General features: G+C 42.7%; 1 protein-coding gene across 7 annotated transcripts in view; it reads left to right on the top strand.

The window, feature by feature from the left end:
- The window catches only part of PIK3CA (phosphatidylinositol-4,5-bisphosphate 3-kinase catalytic subunit alpha), a 78,963-nt gene that overhangs the window by 31,848 nt on the left and 27,975 nt on the right, over positions 1-19,140 (top strand). For all 7 annotated transcript variants that reach the window (XR_013636323.1, XM_073359312.2, XM_073359313.2 and 4 more), the window contains 4 exons: positions 745-995; positions 2,053-2,298; positions 4,555-4,640; positions 14,685-14,790. Coding sequence is in view for 6 of the 7 variants with exons in the window: in XM_073359312.2 (XP_073215413.1) it covers positions 745-995; positions 2,053-2,298; positions 4,555-4,640; positions 14,685-14,790 (689 nt within the window). In the remaining variant the exon portion in view is untranslated. The remainder of the gene's footprint in view (positions 1-744; positions 996-2,052; positions 2,299-4,554; positions 4,641-14,684; positions 14,791-19,140) is intronic.

The raw sequence follows: 19,140 nt of genomic DNA, 5'->3' as shown, positions 1-19,140 counted from the left end.
ACAAATGTTTGCTCTAACAACTTAATGGTACTTATTTCTATTAACAAAAATTTCAGTTAGTACAATTCATGATGGCAGACAAGTGAATCATTATTTATGTAGTATATTTAATACACTGCGGCAACATCTTACAGTTTGGTTACACGCTTTGTCTTCAGTCAGGATAACCTGCGTAGTAGGAGTTGAACTCAAAAAAAAAAAAAAAAGTGTCACATAGTTCAATTTTCTATATTCTAGGAAAACTCTTTTACAGCTTGAGTTATCCAGTTATTGCACTGATAGATGCAACTGTTTCTGTGATTATGTGACAGCGTGGACTGATTTGCCAGCTGCTGTTAGAATTTTTGTCTGAGTTCAGAAGTGTCTCTAATAATATTTAGAACATGTAGAATTAAATGATTTTGGAAACATAAAACTATCTTTTAGTCCTTAGTTACAGAATAGTCATATTGTTGGTGGAAAAAGATTGGCTGAATAAGTACTAGTTGTTTAGAAATAGTTTTGTGATTAAATGACAGTTTGAATGTACATGGACAGTAAGACCAGAATGGCTTTTTTGGAAGTCAATGTAAGTAGAGTCCACTGAGCACCTTTTGTAGAAGGTTCTCTGCACTTTGGGCTATGAATTGCGCCTGCATGTTCTTTCAGTAGGGATTATGACAAGCAATTCCAAGTCTGACCAGTTTCTTTAGAAGACTGTGTATGGACAATAATAGAATCTGATGTTGTTTCACATTATTCCAGGGCAAATAATAGTGGTGATATGGGTAATAGTGTCCCCGAACAATGACAAGCAGAAATATACCTTAAAAATCAACCATGACTGTGTTCCTGAGCAAGTTATTGCTGAAGCAATCAGGAAAAAAACACGAAGTATGTTGCTGTCATCTGAACAACTAAAACTCTGCGTTTTAGAGTACCAGGGCAAGTATATATTAAAAGTGTGCGGCTGTGATGAATACTTGCTCGAAAAATATCCTCTGAGCCAGTATAAGGTGAGTTACTTGTTGTAAATTAATGGATTTATTTAAAAATACACTAGAAGAATTGAAATTGGGAGTGCAGTAAGAGAATGATGTATTACGATTCTGTGACGGACTCTTGTTTCGTTTCTTAAACTAATTCAGAAGGCAGAAAATGAAAATTCATAACATTAGCCAACTAGCTTAAATTTTTGTGCAGTTGAGTTTACTGTGTACAGATAATTGCAGTATAAATAAAAATGCAACAGAAGTGCTCAGCTTTGGCCTACCCAGGCTCCCATTGAAGTCAGTGGGAATTTATTCTAATCAAGTAAAGGTCAGCGCTGACCACTTTTGGAAATACCACCCTAAATTTCTGAGAGAAAGTGCTAAATTACAAAATAGACATTACTACTTTAAATGACATTTTTATTTAGAAATAGATATTTGAACTCCTGTTTGCTTTGTGGTAATTGAAATAGCAATAAGGAGTATCGCTCCACTGCAGAAATTATAGCTAAGTCGTTTTTAATTTTTCTTTGTCCCTGAGTTTTTTTTTTGTTTGTTTTTTTTTCCCCTCCCAGCCTTGTGGTTTTTTGTCTTAAGTAATATCCATCACTTTGACAGGGAACTACTGGATGGAAGAGTGGGTGAACAGCTCCGTCTGGAGCAACATCAGTGTTACTCAATAGACCTGGTGACAGAGACTGAGTTGTGTTGCTTTCTCTTTAGAGACTGTACCGCTATTGTATCAAGACACCTCCAGCCCTTTACCGCTAGCTGGAAACATGGAATTCAGATAGAATGTGCTACTGCTGCAAACAATGATTATTTTTGTCTTAAAATTTGTATATCCTGCTGCCTGTTTGGTCATGTGCAACAAGCTAGTTAAAAACATTGGTGGTGTAACTGAAAACAATGTAAAGGGATGCTATAAAGATAAATGCTACAAGAGCTCATTAAATGTAATTTTCTTAGCCTTTTGGATTTTATATATGCTTTCCTTTAATATTTTTAAGCATTAATTACAAAGAAAATACAGCAAAACAATCTTTTTTTTTTTTCCTTCTTCTTCTTCCAACTATTGCAGTACATAAGAAGTTGTATAATGCTTGGCCGAATGCCCAACCTGATGCTGATGGCTAAGGAAAGCCTTTATACCCAGCTGCCACTGGATACCTTTACAATGCCATCTTATTCCAGACGGATCTCTACAGCTACACCATACATGAATGGCGAAGCTTCAGCCAAATCTCTCTGGGCCATAAACAGTGCTCTCAGGATAAGAATTCTTTGTGCCACCTATGTAAATGTAAACATTCGAGACATTGACAAGGTGAGTGAAATTCTGAATGCATGGATGTTAAAATATTGCCTAGAATCAGAATGAAAACACTGAGCCACACTCACTGCAATAGGCCTCTCTAACAAAATTAGGGAATCAGCTGGTCAACAGTATATGTTGATACCAGCTACTAGTGTTAATTAGGGGCCTAATTCACACTTAGGTCAATGGAAGCACTCCCACTGACCAGTGAGTGTTGGACAGGGCCTTGGAGCATACGGAGCACACACAAAACTAGCAAAGTTTATATTTTCAAAGCAAATTTTCTAACTAAAATTACATGATAGACTAGGGGTGAGCAAACTATGGCCCACGGGCCGGTTCTGGCCCACCAGCCGTTTTAAGCCAGCCCTCGAGCTCCCGCTGGGGAGCGGGGCCTGGAGCTTGCCCTGCTCCAGCACTCCATCTGGGGCACAGGGTTGGGGGCTGCTCCACGCGGCTTCCAGAAGCAGCGGCGTGGCCCCTCTCCGGTGCTCCAGCTGGGGAGCAGGGTCAGGGGCCACTCCATGCAGCTCCCAGAAGCAGAGGCATGCCCCCCCCCACACACACTGCAATGGCCTCTCCAGCGCTCCAGTGGGAGCTGCAGGGGCAGTGCCTGTGCACGGAGCAGCATGCAGAGCCGTCTGGCTACGCCTCAGCATAGGAGCTGGAGGAGGGACATGCCACTGCTTCCGGGTGCCGCTTGAGGTAACTCCCGCCTGGAGTCTGCACCCCTGAGCCTCTCTCCATGCCCCAACCCCCTACCTCAGCCCTGATCCGCCTCCCAACCTCCAAACCCCTCATTCCCAGCCCAGAGCACCCTCCTGAACCCCAAACTCCTCATCCCCAGTTCCACTCCAAAGCCCTCACCCCCAGCCGGAGCTCTCATCCCCCCTGCACCCCTCAGTCCCAGCGCAGAGCACCCTCCTACACCCCAAACTCCACACCCCCAGCCGAAGCCCTAACACCCTTACGCTACTCACCCCATGCCCCAGTCCGGAGCCACCTCCCACACCCTGCACTCCTCATTTCTGGTCCCACCCCGGAGCCCTCACCCCCAACAGAGCCCTCACCCCAACCCCAATTTTGTGAGCATTCGTGGCCCGCCATACAATTTCTATTCACAGATGTGGTCCTCGGGCCAAAAAGTTTGCCCACCCCTGTGATAGGCCATCATAATTTTTTCCTTGTTTGGTTAAGCTGCAGTGTATTTGAAAAGGCCATATAAACTCTTCTTTAAAAAACAAAACAAAATTGAAGGTATCTTCCAGAAGTTGAAAATGGTGTGCACACTCACGGCTCCCAATGCCATCTTTTTTTCTTTTGACGAACATAGAAGTCAGTATATAAATTCAGGCCCATGCTTTCAAACTTGGCTGCCTAAAATACCTAAATCTTTCTTTGTGTATCCAAATACGTTACCTGATTTTTTCAGAGTTATTTAGCACCTTCAGCTGACATTGATTTCAGTGGGTACTAGGGATTACATGACATAGTAGAAAATTAGGCCAATTGTTTTAGACACCCAAATCTGAGAATTTTGGTCTTATTCATTTAATAAGAAGCATGATAAAACTTCTGAATTTTTCCCTTTTACATATTACTGTAATTTACAATCTGTGAAACCCAAAGCACTGAGGTTCTGAGTTGAATGCTGAGCAATTTGTTGTATCAGGTCTTAATTTGGTGATTCATCTAAAATAAACTGGGGGAGAAGCAGGAAAAATGTAAGTAAGGATTTTTCTTGTGTATCTTAAAATAACAAATACTATGCTTAAAGAGCCATTACTGTAAGAACTGGGACAAGTTTTTGTTTGAACAGTGCTGTGGACAAGTTTGCTACCCTTACTTGAAAGAAAGAGAGAAAAAACAAGAGGGATAATTGCATTCAGCATAAACTGTTACCATCCTAGTTCTTTTCTGTGCTTGGAAGTTGCCCAGTTTATCCTTCCATCTCCATGGCTTGCCCTGGTAATCAAGGATAAATTCCAGTTGTGTTGTTACTTAAAGTTATTATTTGAAATGCAGTCATAATTAACTTTGAAATGGTGACGCAGAGGTAGTGAACTAAAATTTTGTAGTAGAAGCACAGTAAGAATACTTTATGCCATATAGCTTTTTCTCAAATTGATAGAAATTAGTGTGTGACATATGGTTCTAATCAGCATCTAATAGCGATGGTGTTTACAGTAATACTTTTGTTCAGACCTGGGTCTAGTATTCAAATGGGCTATAACAGGTGCTAATGCTTAAACATGTTATTTTCAGATCTATGTCCGAACTGGTATCTACCATGGAGGAGAACCATTATGTGACAATGTGAATACTCAAAGGGTACCTTGTTCCAATCCCAGGTAAATAATGCTACTGTAACAATTTGGGGAAATCTGATTTCCAGAGCTTTGTAAAGCAGAATTAGATTCTGTCCGTACCAATTTTTACCATCAAGCAGTTTCCCTAGCTGGGAAGCAGATAAGATAGTAGGCACCACTGAGAGAAAAAAGCAGCCTTATTTTCTAAAAGGATGTACTGAAAATAATTTATCCTAAACAAAAAACATTCTTATTTAACATGTATGTAGCTGTCTAAGAATTATAAATAATCACTGGAGTTTTCCTTTTAAATTGATCACTCCTTTCCATTTACAGATTTGTTTAATTGGATTAATTTAGGATTTGCAGATCTTCATTTTGGCTTGTAAAATGTTATGTAAAAGCAGCAACCTTTTACTCAACAGGTCTGTTCTCTATGTGTATTAAGAGTTTTGTCTGTGACCCAAAAATTTGCTACATTTCCCCTTTTTGTTTTACAATACAGAACCAGCGTAGCTACTAGAAATTGAACTAGATTCTGTTCTGGCTTGTGACTTGTTAGCAAAGCTCCAACTGCAAGTTCAAATTCTGCTTGTAACGTGCAACAGTTCTGTTCAGCAGGGTTGCACAAGTATTTGCCCTGCAGAATCTATCACAATGACAAAAAGACAAACATAGCTTGACTTTCAGATCCTAAGATGTGTTTGCAGAGCTGGCTGCTTCACATATTGTCTTCTACCACTTGTTCTGTTGATCTCACAGTAGAATCTGGGTACATGACTGAGGTTCCTAGGCAATATCACAACGCAAACAATCTGGGCAATTTTTTTTTAGTGAGTGAGGCATGATAAATAGGGAACCTCAGAATGCAGTTTTATAGAATCACTTTTCAAAATAAAACCACACTTTAAGTGGCCACCTTTTTCACTATCATCATGTTGGATTGTGATTAATCGGATTTGTTAATATCATCAACGTCCACCAACCCAACACAAGCCACTAGGGAGGGGAAAATGCTGTTAGGGCTTCAGGGCAACTGGAAGTCTGGAATTAGGATGCTCTTGAAATACGGCAGGACAGGGAATAGAAAGAGCTTTAAAAAAAATCTAGGAATAGATACTGTTAGAGAAAAGAGTTTTGTAAGCAAGAAGAGAAGTGCATAAATAAAAATACATAGGAAAAGGTGGAATTGACATACAGTGTGGCCCATGTAAAGAAGAGCTACTTGGCAAAGAGAAGATCGGAGAGCAGTTTGCTAAATGGAAGTTAATTAATTTGACAACCTAAATAGATTGGATCTACCTTGATTTGTGTCTAAAAATGAAACGTGGAAATTCAAATGATGGTGATGTAAATACAAAATGTGTGTGGTACAAATGTATGCCAGTGAATTTAAAACAAAGGTCTTAATCTCCAAAAAGTGCTCTGCAGTTTCTCCTATGCTCGCTCTCTGGCTCTAATGATAGTTGTGGGGCCTCAGTATCTGTCTGGATCAGACCCAGAGTGTATTCAAAAATAATTCCAAATTCACATTTTCTGTCTGATTGACCTTGCATGTCTTTAGAAAAGTTAATTAGTTGGGACTTAAATTTTGCTTGCAAACACTACTGCTCTCCAAGGGAATGAATAGATATTATATAATTAACAAGTCTAACAGAATATATGGTTATTGAAAAATAATTTCTCTCTTCCGGTAGCTGTGGTTCAGTTTATCTGCAGTGTTAATATAGTGTAGGGATGTTTGGGGAGGAAGTCTCTTTAGGGAAAGAATGATGAAAGGTGTTAGTCCAGAACATTATCATATTCATTAAAGTTTCTCCGTTCTTTGACTTCGGCCACTGACTCTTCTCCAAAGCTCTTGAGGCTGCAAGATAGCCTTTTCCACCCTGTATTGTAACTTCAGGGGAAGGAACTTTCAGGAAAAGTTGCCCCTCCATATCCGTAGTCTTCTGGTAGCAGGTACTAGTAGCCAACAACAGGGATTGCGGCTGTATCAGGGTTATGAGTTCTGTAGTGACTGCAGCATGAATTCACTTAAAAGGAATCTTTTCAATCATGCTGTACTTTAGCTCCCTACTATGTAAGAGGCTGTGTGCACTTTTGTTTTTCTATCCCTGAGAAGATCATGTGGATGGAAATGAAGGTGGCGCATACTGGCATCCACCGCCTCTGAAGTTTATGCTTACCATAAGCTTCACGACAGGCCACCCTTTTCTCTTGGTGGAGGGTTATATTACTTGATATAGCTCATTTGCATTCCAGAATCTGCATCCATATCCCTTTTGCATTAGTCTCTTGCAGGGGAGCTTCATCCACCCAAGACAAGAAACCAAACATAGTAGCAAACTGGTTCAGGAGAACCAGACAGTGAATTGACTATAAACAGACTGGCCTAGTTTCACTATCCATACTGAATAAACAATACAAATGGTAAAAAATAATCTAATGTGTCCTACATATTGTTAATAGGAAAATGAATTATCTTGTTAGCCTTGGTTCAACTCTCCCATTCACCAAAAGAGCTGTTGATGTGGAAATTCACCAAGCACTGTTCTCTCTGATCTCTCTGTTGCTGAGTTCCCCCTCTCAGATCATCACTTGGTCTTTTTCAGTAGTGCTTATTGGCACACTCCCCCTCGTACATGCGTGCCTGTCACTTGACCTTCCCATATTTTGAATGGAAAGACTCTATTAGAATTCTTTTGAGGGGGTCAACAAGCATGTGGGCAAGCGTGATCCAGTGCATATAGTGTACTTGGACTTTCAGAAAGCCTTTGACAAGGTCCCTCACCAAAGGCTCTTAAGCAAAGTAAACAGTCATGGGATAAGAGGGAAGGTTCTCTCATGGATCAGTAACTGGTAAAAAGATAGGAAACAAAGGGTCAGTTTTCACAATGCAGAGAGGTAAATGGTGGTGTCCCTCAAGAGTGTATCCAGGGGCCAGTGCTGTTCAACATATTCATCAATGATCTGGAAAAAAGGGTAAACAGTGAAGTAGAAAACTTTGCAGACGATACAAAATTACTCAAGATAGTTATGTCCAAAGCAGACGTTGAAGAATTACAAAAGGATTTCACAAAACTGGGTAACTGGGCAGCAAAATGGCAGATGATATTCAGTGTTGATAGATGCAAAGTAATACATGCTGGAAAACATAATCCCAACTCTACATACAAACTGATGGGGTCTAAATTAGCTGTTATCACTCAAGAAAGAGATCTTGGAGTCGTGGATAGTTCTCTGCAAACATCTGCTTAATGTGCAGCTGCAGTCAAAAAAGCTAGCAATGTTAGGAACAATTAGGAAAGGGTTAGATAATAAGACAGAAAATATCATAATGCCACTATATAAAGTCATGGTACGCCCACACTTTAAATACTGCATGCAGTTTTGGTTGCCCCATCTCAAAAAAAGATATATTAGAAATGGAGAATGTACAGAGAAGGGCAACAAAAATGATTAGGGGTATGTGAAAGCTTCCATATGAGGAGAGAAAAAGACTGGGACTGTTCAGCTTGGAAAAAGAGACGACCGAGTGGGGATAGGCGAGACGTCTATAAAATCATGAATGGTGTGGAGGACATAGATTCATAGATATTTAGGTCAGAAGGGACCATTATGATCATCTAGTCTGACCTCCTGCACAATGCAGGCCACAGAATTTCACCCACCACTCCTAAAAAAGACCTCACACCTATATCTGTGCTATTGAAGTCCTCAAATTGTAGTTTGAAGACCTCAAGGAGCAGAGAATCCTCCAGCAAGTGACCCGTGCCCCATGCTACAGAGGAAGGCGAAAAACCTCCAGGGCCTTCCAATCTGCCCTGGAGGAAAATTCCTTCCCGACCCCAAATATGGCGATCAGCTAAACCCTGAGCATATGGGCAAGATTCATCAGCCAGATACTACAGAAAATTCTTTCCCGGGTAACTTGGATCTTACCCCATCTAAAAACCCATCACAGGCCGTTGGGCCTATTTACCATGAATATTTAATTACCAAAACCATGTTATCCCATCATACCATCTCCTCCATAAACTTACCGAGTTTAATCTTAAAGCAAGATAGATCTTTTGCCCCCACTACTTCCCTCGGAAGGCTATTCCAAAACTTCACTCCTCTGATGGTTAGAAACCTTCGTCTAATTTCTAATCTAAATTTCCTAGTGGCCAGTTTATATCCATTTGTTCTTGTGTCCACATTGGTACTGAGTTTAAATAATTCCTCTCCCTCTCTGGTATTTATCCCTCTGATATATTTATAGAGAGCAATCATATCTCCCCTCAACCTTCTTTTAGTTAGGCTAAACAAGCCAAGCTCCCTGAATCTCCTTTCATAAGACAAGTTTTCCATTCCTCGGATCATCCTAGTAGCCCTTCTCTGTACCTGTTCCAGTTTGAATTCATCCTTCTTAAACATGGGAGACCAGAACTGCACACAGTATTCCAGGTGAGGTCTCACCAGTGCCTTATATAACGGTACTAAAACCTCCTTATCCCTACTGGAAATACCTCTCCTGATGCATCCCAAGACGACATTAGCTTTTTTCACAGCCATATCACATATATACATGAATAAGGGGGTGTTATTTGTCCCGTTAAGTAACACAAGAACCAGGGGTTGCACAATGAAATTAAAAGGTAGCAAGTTTAAAACAAAGAAAAGGAAGCACTTCTTCACACAGTGCACTTTGGAACTTGTTGCCAGAAGATGTTATGAAGGCCAAACTAGGTTCAAAAAGGAATAGATAAGTTCATGGAGGATAGGTCTATCAATGGCTATTAACCAAAATGATCAGGGATGCAATCCCATGCTCTTAGTGTCCCTAAGCCTCCGGCTTCCAGGAGCTGGGACTGGATGACAGGGGATGGATCACTCAATAATTGACCTGTTCTGTTCACGCCTGCTGAAGCATCTGGCACCAGCTTCTGTCAGAAGACAGAATACTGGCCTAGATGGACCCTTGGTATGCCCCAGTATGGCCATTCTGGCATTCTTATTTCCAATCCAATGCTAACAACTTGTGTGCTTTCAGCCCTCTCTTCTGCTGTTATGGTGGTTGATTCTCTGTTTCTCACTCTCCTCTGCCCTTACTCTTTTGCTCCACCCTACCACCCTCCTCAGTCCTGGCTCACTCTCAATAGCTGCTTCCTCTGTTCCTGCTCTCATGCCATGGAGCATCTCTGGCAGAAATTCTGTGACCAGGCTGACCTTCCTCCACTACAAATTTGTTCTTTCCTTTCTGAGTTCTGCCATCTTCCTAGCTAAATAACTCTACTTCTCCAACTTATTTGCATCTCAGCTACTGCCTTATCTCCCTTTTCCCTTTTATTTCTAAGGTTATTGAACACATTGTTTACAATTGCTGTCTGGAGTTCCTCTCTTCTAGTTCCATCTTAGACCCTCTCCAGTCCAGCTTCTGCTTCTTGCTCTCAATTGAAACTGCTCTTGCCAATGGCCTCTTCTGAGCCATATCTCAGAATTAGTACTCCCTCCTCCTCCTCCTTGGCCTGATAGTTGACCATTCTCTTTTTCTTGAAATCTTATCCTCCCTTAGCATCCATAACTGTTCTCTCCCTCTCCTAGTTCTCCTCCTAACTCTCTCATTGTTCCTTCAGCATGTCCTTTGGAGGATCTTCATTATGCCATCTCCTAATTTTTGGAGGGATTCTGCAGGGCTCTGTCCCTGGTCCCTTCTCATCTCCCTCTGCACCTCTTTCTCTGGGTAGTCTCCACAAACACAAATTCTACTCTATGGGGTCAACTCACAGATCTACCTCTCTACTCCAGTCTCCTTCTGTCCAAACTAATATCTTAGCGTATCTCTCTGAAATCTCATTGTGGCTGTCTTGCTTCAGCTCAGGTGCAACATGGCTAGAAGAGAGCTTTTTATCTTTCCCTTGAAGGCCTCCTAGCTGCCTCCTTTCTCTTTCCCGTGGACAACCCCACTTGCCTGCCTATTGCTCATGCTCATAATCTGGTGTTATCTTTGACTTGGACCTCTCTCTAGATCCTCACATCCAACCTACATCAAAGTCTTGTTGATTCTTTCTGCATGACAATTCCAAGATATGACTTTTCTCATCCATTCACACAACTAAAACTCTTGTCCAGCCTTTCATCAACACATATCTCAAATACTGCAATATCCTTTTCTTTGGCCTTGGTTAATTCAGTCTTCCCGTTCAGAATGCTGCTGCAAAAATCATTTTCGTAGCCTGTCGCTTTGACCATGTCACCCCTTTCTTTATGGCCCTCCACTGACTTCCTCCTTCTCTCTTGTATCAAACCAGTTACTTGTCTTCACTTTCAGGGCCCCTTGCAGCCTGCGCTACTATAATCTCTCATTCACTACCAAGATGTCAACTCTTGCCTCTGGTTGATCAATGATGACAGCATCCATCCTCTACTTGTTTTCAAACACCTTTGTGCTTTCTCCAATGCTGCCCCTCACACATTAGAGGAGTTCCCAGTAAATAGTTGCAAAGCTACATCAATATCCTCCTTCAAACTCTCTCCTTCTCTGTGATGGCTCCAAAAAAACTGGACAAAAACTAGGCCACTGGTGCACAGAGGCCACAGCCTGGCATTCTGACCACTGTTGTCTCATTCTGTCCTTATATTCCCCCATCTATCTGTAGCCATCTGTTTTGTCTTGTTTTATACTTAGATTACAAGCTGTTTGTGGAAGAAACTGTCCTTTTGTTCTGTTTGTACAGCACTTGGCACAGTGGGTTCTAGACCCAGGACTAAGGCTCCTAGGCGCTATGATAATACAGGTAACACAAGAATGAGGAGCCACCAAATGAAATTAATAGGCAGCAGATTTAAAACAAAAGGAAGTATTTTTTCACACAACGCGCAGTCAAGCTGCGGAACTCCTTGCCAGAGGATGTTTTGAAGGCAAAGACTATAACAGGGTTCAGAAAAGAACTAGATAAATTTATGGAGGTTAGGTCTGTCAATGGCTATTGGCCAGGATGGGCAAGGATGATGTCCCTAGCTTCTGTTTCCCAGTAGCTGGGTATGGGCGACGGGATGGATCACTTGATGATTACCTGTTCTTTTCATTCCCTTGGGGCACCTGGCATTGGCCACTGTCAGAAGACAGGATACTGGACTAAATGGACCTTTGGTCTGACCCAGTTCGACCATTCTTATGTTCTTAAATAATCAATATCGGTCTCCCTTTAAGCAGAATCCAAAGAGTAAGGTCTATGTAGGGCTAAGGAAGCACTATTGATACATTTGCAATTTTTAAGCCCTTAATGTTTGCTTTTAAAATGCTGCTTTTTAGCATTTTGTGTTAGCTTTTCAGTTCTTCCATGAGCATAGTCCATTTTTAAAGGCTGGTGCCCTCTTCCAACAGAGGAAATCTAACTAGGCAACCCAACAAAGAAAATATAATTATGCATCTTTGCTTTTGTAGGGTAATAGCCAGACATATCAGTTGATATATTCAACATGTTTTAAGAAGTCTATAACAATAATAATGACAGTACTTGGTAGTCCTGTAGAGCCAAATTTTGCTCTTTGGCACCCAAGTGTAAATTTGAAGCAACTCCATTAACTTCAGTGGAGTAACCCCAGAATTTGCAGAGAGCAGAGTTTTTAGCAGAAAGCAGATTATGTGCCCATTTATTATTATATGGAGGTTAAAAGGTGATGAAACTCCAGAAATTGCCTTCATGTGCAGTGTGTGTAATGCCGGGGAACTATTGAGATGAAAACCCCGACGGTCACTTACGGAAGACTGTGTAAAATTTCAATTCCACTGCTCTGTAAAATGGAAGAAAACTTTTCTCTTTCGTAAACTATCTTTATCTTTACAGCCTTATTTTATTAGTTACAATGCAGTAATTGAAACAGGTTGCACTCACTGTGCTTCAGGCTTCTCTATGACTTTCATTACCTAACACATATCCTGTACTAAATTCAAGTATTCTTCTCCAGTGTTAATTGTTTCCTGTGAGGTTTACTAGTGTACAATTCAACAGAACCATAATTAATTACAGCTATGTAAATATTTGGAAAGTATCCATTAGCTAGCTAAGAAATTATTCTTTCTTAGTACACTGTTGTACAGGAAGTATTGCTCTAGATCAGTGATTTTCAACCTTTTTTCATTTGCGGACCCTTAACAAATTTCAAATGGAGAGGCATAGTCTTAGACATAGTCTGCAGCCTCCCAAGGATCCACAGACCACAGGTTGAAAACCAATGCTGTAGATTGTTGGCATTTAGTAAATACAAATACCAAATTTGTAGCAAAACTTATCTTTAAGAAAAAAACACAGTATTTTATCATACCTGGGGAAAAGGAAGTGTACATCAGGGAGAAGAGAGATGAGACACTGGTTTTTACTAAATGTAAAACTGACCAGTGGTGTGTGACAGTTTTTCATTCAATTACTTCCTCTTAGGATTTATATCCTCAGAATTTAATTTTTTTTTCTTCCACTTGTCTGTGGTGGTACTTCCTCTACACCTTTCAAGGGGTTTTCTTCAGAGAGCATCTGTTTACATATTAGTAAGGCTACGTTTTAGTCATGGGTATTTTCAGTAAAAGTCACAGACAGGTCACAGGCAGTAAACGAAAATTCACGGCCTGTGACTTGTCCATGACTTTTACTAAAATACCAGTGAATAAAACTTGCGGGGGGTTGCTGCCTGGGGGCCCTGCGGGTGCTGGGGAAGGGCAGCCTGGCTGCTTGGGGGGGGGGTCCGAGACCCCCCCCTGGTGTTGGGTGGGCGTAGGTGGCGGTGTACAGCTCGGGACCCCCGCTATTGTTGGGGGCGGGGGGAGGTTGGCAGGGCCGCAGGCTCCCTACCTAGCTGCATGCCTTTCCCCCCACTCCCCAGCAGCAGCAGTAGTAGCAGAAGAGTTTGGGCGTGGGAGGGGACAGGGGGTTGAGGCACGAGACGGGATGAGGTGGGCTCTGGGTGGCGTTTACCTGGGGGGCTCCCTGGAAGTGGGCAACGTCCCCCTTCTCAGCTGCTAGGCGGAGGTGTGGCCAGGCAGGTCTGCAGGCATGGCTCCCGCAGCTCCCATTGGCCGCAGTTCCTGGCCAACGGGAGCTGCGAAGCCAGTGCTCTGGGTGGAGGCAGCATGCAGAGCTGCCAAGCCAGGCCTCTGCCTAGCAGCTGAGCAAGGGGGATGTCACCGCTTCCGAGGGGCCCCCCACGTAAGCACCCCTGCCCGCTCCCAGACCCAAACTCTGCTGCTGGCAGGGGCCCGAGACTGTCTCAGCAGTGGTCAGTGCATCTGGCACAAAAGCTGCTTGAGCTGTCCCTGAGCCAGGCGCACCGGCCGCTGCAGAAGTCACGGAGGTCATAGAAAGTCACGGAATCCGTGACCTCCATGACAAACCCGCAGCCTTAAATATTAGTTACATCATGTTCTGATGTGCTTAAATTTTTTTGCTCGACTTAAGCCTACTAAAGTGCTTAAAAGTGCGTGGCTCTATATTGTAATGTAACTATAAATATGGTATTGTTTGTCTCCCAATGATCCCAATACTGAGTTTACAAGTAGAAACATGCATTTTCTACTAACTAGCTCTTGCAACTCAAACTGCGCTCTGAGAGTCAAGCCAACTTCTTTACTTTGTACGCATCTTCATGAATAGTTAAAGATTTGCAGGCCAGATTAAACCCTCAATAACAGCCATGCAAACCCATGTTGTCAGACTAGGCCTACATTGACAATTACAGTCAGGGAGTCTGCGCAAATGTTGATTGAATGTGGTAAACAATTCTGTTGATGGTGCCCAAAAAGGAATAAAAATCCATCTCACTTTCTCTGAATGACATTGGTTCTGCAGGGCTAACCAGAGTAAAAAACAGTAAGGACTTCGGTGACTAAAAGCAGTAGATGTGGATGAATACATGCAGGTAGCTGATCTGCTCAGTCAGAAAGTGCTATTTTGATGATGTTGCTTTTCTAGAGTAGAAATATGTATTTAATATCCTTGGAAGAGGAACACTCTGATTTTTCCATATCATTTTGTGTCTATTTACTAACTAAAGTGTACTGAGTTTTATTTGCTTTAACCTGGTTTTTATTTTACTTTTAAAATCCCACAGATGGAATGAATGGCTGTCATATGACATGTACATTCCTGATCTCCCACGTGCTGCTCGGCTTTGCCTTTCCATCTGCTCTGTTAAGGGTAGAAAGGGTGCTAAGGAGGTAAAATATTTAATAATTTTAATAGTTCTAACGTGTTATAAAAGAAAACTCCAGGCAGCCAAGTTTGGGAAGAACAGTTGGCCAAAACTTGAATAGAAGTTGGTCTTACCAACATCTTCTATTTTCTTGAATTTTTATTTGATTAAAATATCTAAGATGTATAGAAACTTCTCTTAACTTTATTGATTGACTACAAATTAATTTTTTTGTTACCTGATATATTTGTTGTATATTATCCATGCAGCACTAGTTGTGGTCTGTATAGTTGAACAGAAAGGGACAGGCCAAAATTTTCAAATGTGGGTGCCTAAAGTTAGGTTCCTGAAGCCATTCTTAGGCACCTAAAAAACTGTGTGTGTGAAGGTGCTGAGCACTTGCATTTCCTTTTGACCTAAATGGGAGTTGGGGTTGCTAAGCAATTAAAAAAAAATCAGCAAGCTTTACTGATGTGCCTAAAATGTGGGTTTTGGATCCTAACTTTAAGGCGAAGGTTTCTAACCATCAGAGGAGTGACGTTCTGGAACAGCCTTCCAAGGGAAGCAGTGGAGGCAAAAGACATATCTGGCTTCAAGACTAAGCTTGATAAGTTTATGGAGGGGAAAGTATGATGGGATAGCCTAATTTTGGCAATTAATTGATCTTTGACTATTAGCGGTAAATATGCACAATGGCCTGTGATGGGATGTTATAGGGGGTGGGATCTGAGTTACTACAGAGAATTCTTTCCTGGGTGTCTGGCTGGTGAGTCTTGCCCACATGCTCAGGGTTTAGCTGATCGCCATATTTGGGGTCGGGAAGGAATTTTCCTCCAGGGCAGATTGGCAGAGGCCCTGGGGGTTTTTCGCCTTTGTAGCGTGGGGCATGTGTCACTTGCTAGAGGATTATCTGCACCTTGAAGTCTTTAAACCATGATTTGAGGACTTCGATAGCTCAGACATAGGTTAGGGGTTTGTTACAAGAGTGGGTGGGTGAGATTCTGTGGCCTGCATTGTGCCAGCGGTCAGACTAGACGATCATAATGGTCCCTTCTGACCTTAAAGTCCATGATTCTGATACATCCAGGCTCAAAAACTTTGGTCGTGTGTGTGTTCTGATGTACTATCCAATTTTTATTTGTTAGTTTGTTTGTGAGTGTGTAAGACTGACTTACTTGAGGAAAAAATCCTAGCAGGTAGCTTTAACTCTTTAGATTGTGTTCTTTGAAATGATTATCCCAGCAGCTGACAAGACAGAGGTTTGAAGTCTCACAGGGAAAATATGCTACAACTTTCATAATTTGCTCTCTGCTAACCTACATATTTGTTAATCCATGCTTTCACACAGACTGTCTCTCCTCATTTGACAGTAAGGATTTAATAGCAGAGACATAGTGCTGTAATGATGTCTCATGACAAATCTTGTAATATGTTCTGTAATATATTGTATAAATTAAGTATTATCAAAAATTAAAACTAGATTTGAGAAAATGAAAAGAGTACAACTTGCAATGTAATTCTTGTCTTTTAATTATTTGCTTCTCTCTTTTTGCTAACTTAAAAAATTAATTATGGTAATACATTATTTATTCTTAATAGCAAGGTTCTACTATGCTATTTTCCTGAATCCAGCTGAAACCTGATATCCATACAATATTGCCTGAAAAAAGTATTGTGAAATATGATTCAACATGCATGCACATGACTTTCATGCGCATGTATTGTTGTTTTCTTGGTTAGAAAACTTAGAAATCAAGAAACCAAGCTAGTCAAAAATGTAGGAAAAATAGTGGCTATTAACTATACTGGCTTTCATTTTGATAAATTGTATTATTTCTGGCTTCCCATAGTGTCAATGCACTACAATACAAATAGATTCAATATGTGTAATGACCCAAAACACTATTTCCCTAAGGGTATGTCTACACTACGGAATAAGGTCGAATTTATAGAAGTCGTTATTTTAGAAATCGGTTTTATATATTCGAGTGTGTGTGTCCCCACAGAAAATGCTCTAAGTGCATTAACTTGGCGGAGTGCTTCCACAGTACCGAGGCTAGAGTCGACTTCTGGAGCGTTGCACTGTGGATAGCTATCCCCCAGTTCCCGCAGTCTCCGCTGCCCATTGGAATTCTGGGTTGAGATCCCAATGCCTGATGGGGCTAAAACATTGTCGCGGGTGGTTCTGGGTACATATCGTCAGGCCCCCCTTCCCTCCCTCCCTCCGTGAAAGCAAGGGCAGACAATCGTTTTGTGCCTTTTTTCCTGAGTTACCTGTGCAGACGCCATACCACGGCAAGCATGGAGCCCGCTCAGGTAACCGTCATCCTATGTCTCCTGGGTGCTGGCAGACGTGGTACGGCATTGCTACACAGTAGCAGCAACCCATTGCCTTCTGGCAGCAGACGGAGCAGTACGACTGGTAGCCATTCTTGTCGTGTCCGAGGTGCTCCTGGCCATGTCGGCTGGGAGCGCCTGGGCAGACATGGGCGCAGGGACTAAATTTGGAGTGACTTGACCAGGTCATTCTCTTTAGTCCTGCAGTCAGTCCTATTGAACCATCTTATGGTGAGCAGGCAGGCGATACGGATTGCTAGCAGTCATACTATACCATCTTCTGCCGGGCAGGCAAGAGATGAGGATGGCTAGCAGTCGTACTGTACCATCTTCTGCCGAGCAGCCATGAGATGTGGATGGCATGCAGTCCTCCTTCACCGTCTGCTGCCAGCCAAAGATGTAAAAGATAGATGGAGTGGATCAAAACAAGAAATAGACCAGATTTGTTTTGTATTCATTTGCTTCCCCCCCTCCCCCATCTAGGGGACTCATTCCTCTAGGTCACACTGCAGTCACTCACAGAGAAGGTGCAGCAAGGTAAATCTAGCCATGTATCAATCAGAGGCCAGGCTAACCTCCTTGTTCCAATAAGAACGATAACTTAGGTGCACCATTTCTTATTGGAACCCTCCGTGAAGTCCTGCCTGAAATACTCCTTGATGTAAAGCCACCCCCTTTGTTGATTTTAGCTCCCTGAAGCCAACCCTGTAAGCGTGTCCTCAGTCGCCCCTCCTTCCGTCAGAGCAACGTCAGACAATCGTTCCGCGCCTTTTTTCTGTGCGGACGCCATACCAAGGCAAGCATGGAGGCCACTCAGCTCACTTTGGCAATTAGGAGCACATTAAACACCACACGCATTATCCAGCAGTATATGCAGCACCAGAACCTGGCAAAGCGATACCGGGCGAGGAGGCGACGTCAACGCGATCACGTGAGTGATCAGGACATGGACACAGATTTCTCTGAAAGCATGGGCCCTGCCAATGCATGCATCATGGTGCTAATGGGGCAGGTTCATGCTGTGGAATGCCGATTCTGGGCTCGGGAAACAAGCACAGACTGGTGGGACCGCATAGTGTTGCAGGTCTGGGACGATTCCCAGTGGCTGCAAAACTTTCGCATGCGTAAGGGCACTTTCATGGAACTTTGTGACTTGCTTTCCCCTGCCCTGAGGCGCATGAATATCAAGATGAGAGCAGCCCTCACAGTTGAGAAGCGAGTGGCGATAGCCCTGTGGAAGCTTGCAACGCCAGACAGCTACCGGTCAGTTGGGAATCAATTTGGAGTGGGCAAATCTACTGTTGGGGCTACTGTGATGCAAGTTGCCCACGCAATCAAAGATCTGCTGATATCAAGGGTAGTGACCCTGGGAAATGTGCAGGTCATAGTGGATGGCTTTGCTGCAATGGGATTCCCTAACTGTGGTGGGGCCATAGATGGAACCCATATCCCTATCTTGGCACCGGAGCACCAAGCCGCCGAGTACATAAACCGCAAGGGGTACTTTTCAATAGTGCTGCAAGCTCTGGTGGATCACAAGGGATGTTTCACCAACATCAACGTGGGATGGCCGGGAAAGGTACATGACGCTCGCATCTTCAGGAACTCTGGTCTGTTTCAAAAGCTGCAGGAAGGGACTTTATTCCCAGACCAGAAAATAACTGTTGGGGATGTTGAAATGCCCATATGTATCCTTGGGGACCCAGCCTACCCCTTAATGCCATGGCTCATGAAGCCGTACACAGGCAGCCTGGACAGTAGTCAGGAGCTGTTCAACTACAGGCTGAGCAAGTGCAGAATGGTAGTAGAGTGCGCATTTGGACGTTTAAAGGCGCGCTGACACAGTTTACTGACTCGCTTAGACCTCAGCGAAACCAATATTCCCACTGTTATTACTGCTTGCTGTGTGCTCCACAATATCTGTGAGAGTAAGGGGGAGACGTTTATGGCGGGGTGGGAGGTTGAGGCAAATCGCCTGGCTGCTGGTTACGCGCAGCCAGACACCAGGGCGGTTAGAAGAGCACAGGAGGGCGTGGTA

This window comes from Lepidochelys kempii, chromosome 9 (genome assembly GCF_965140285.1).
Source record: "Lepidochelys kempii isolate rLepKem1 chromosome 9, rLepKem1.hap1, whole genome shotgun sequence".
Lineage (NCBI taxonomy): Eukaryota > Metazoa > Chordata > Testudines > Cheloniidae > Lepidochelys > Lepidochelys kempii.
The sequence above is the reverse complement of the archived record's forward strand: the minus strand, read 5'-3'. Positions and strand labels throughout refer to the sequence as shown.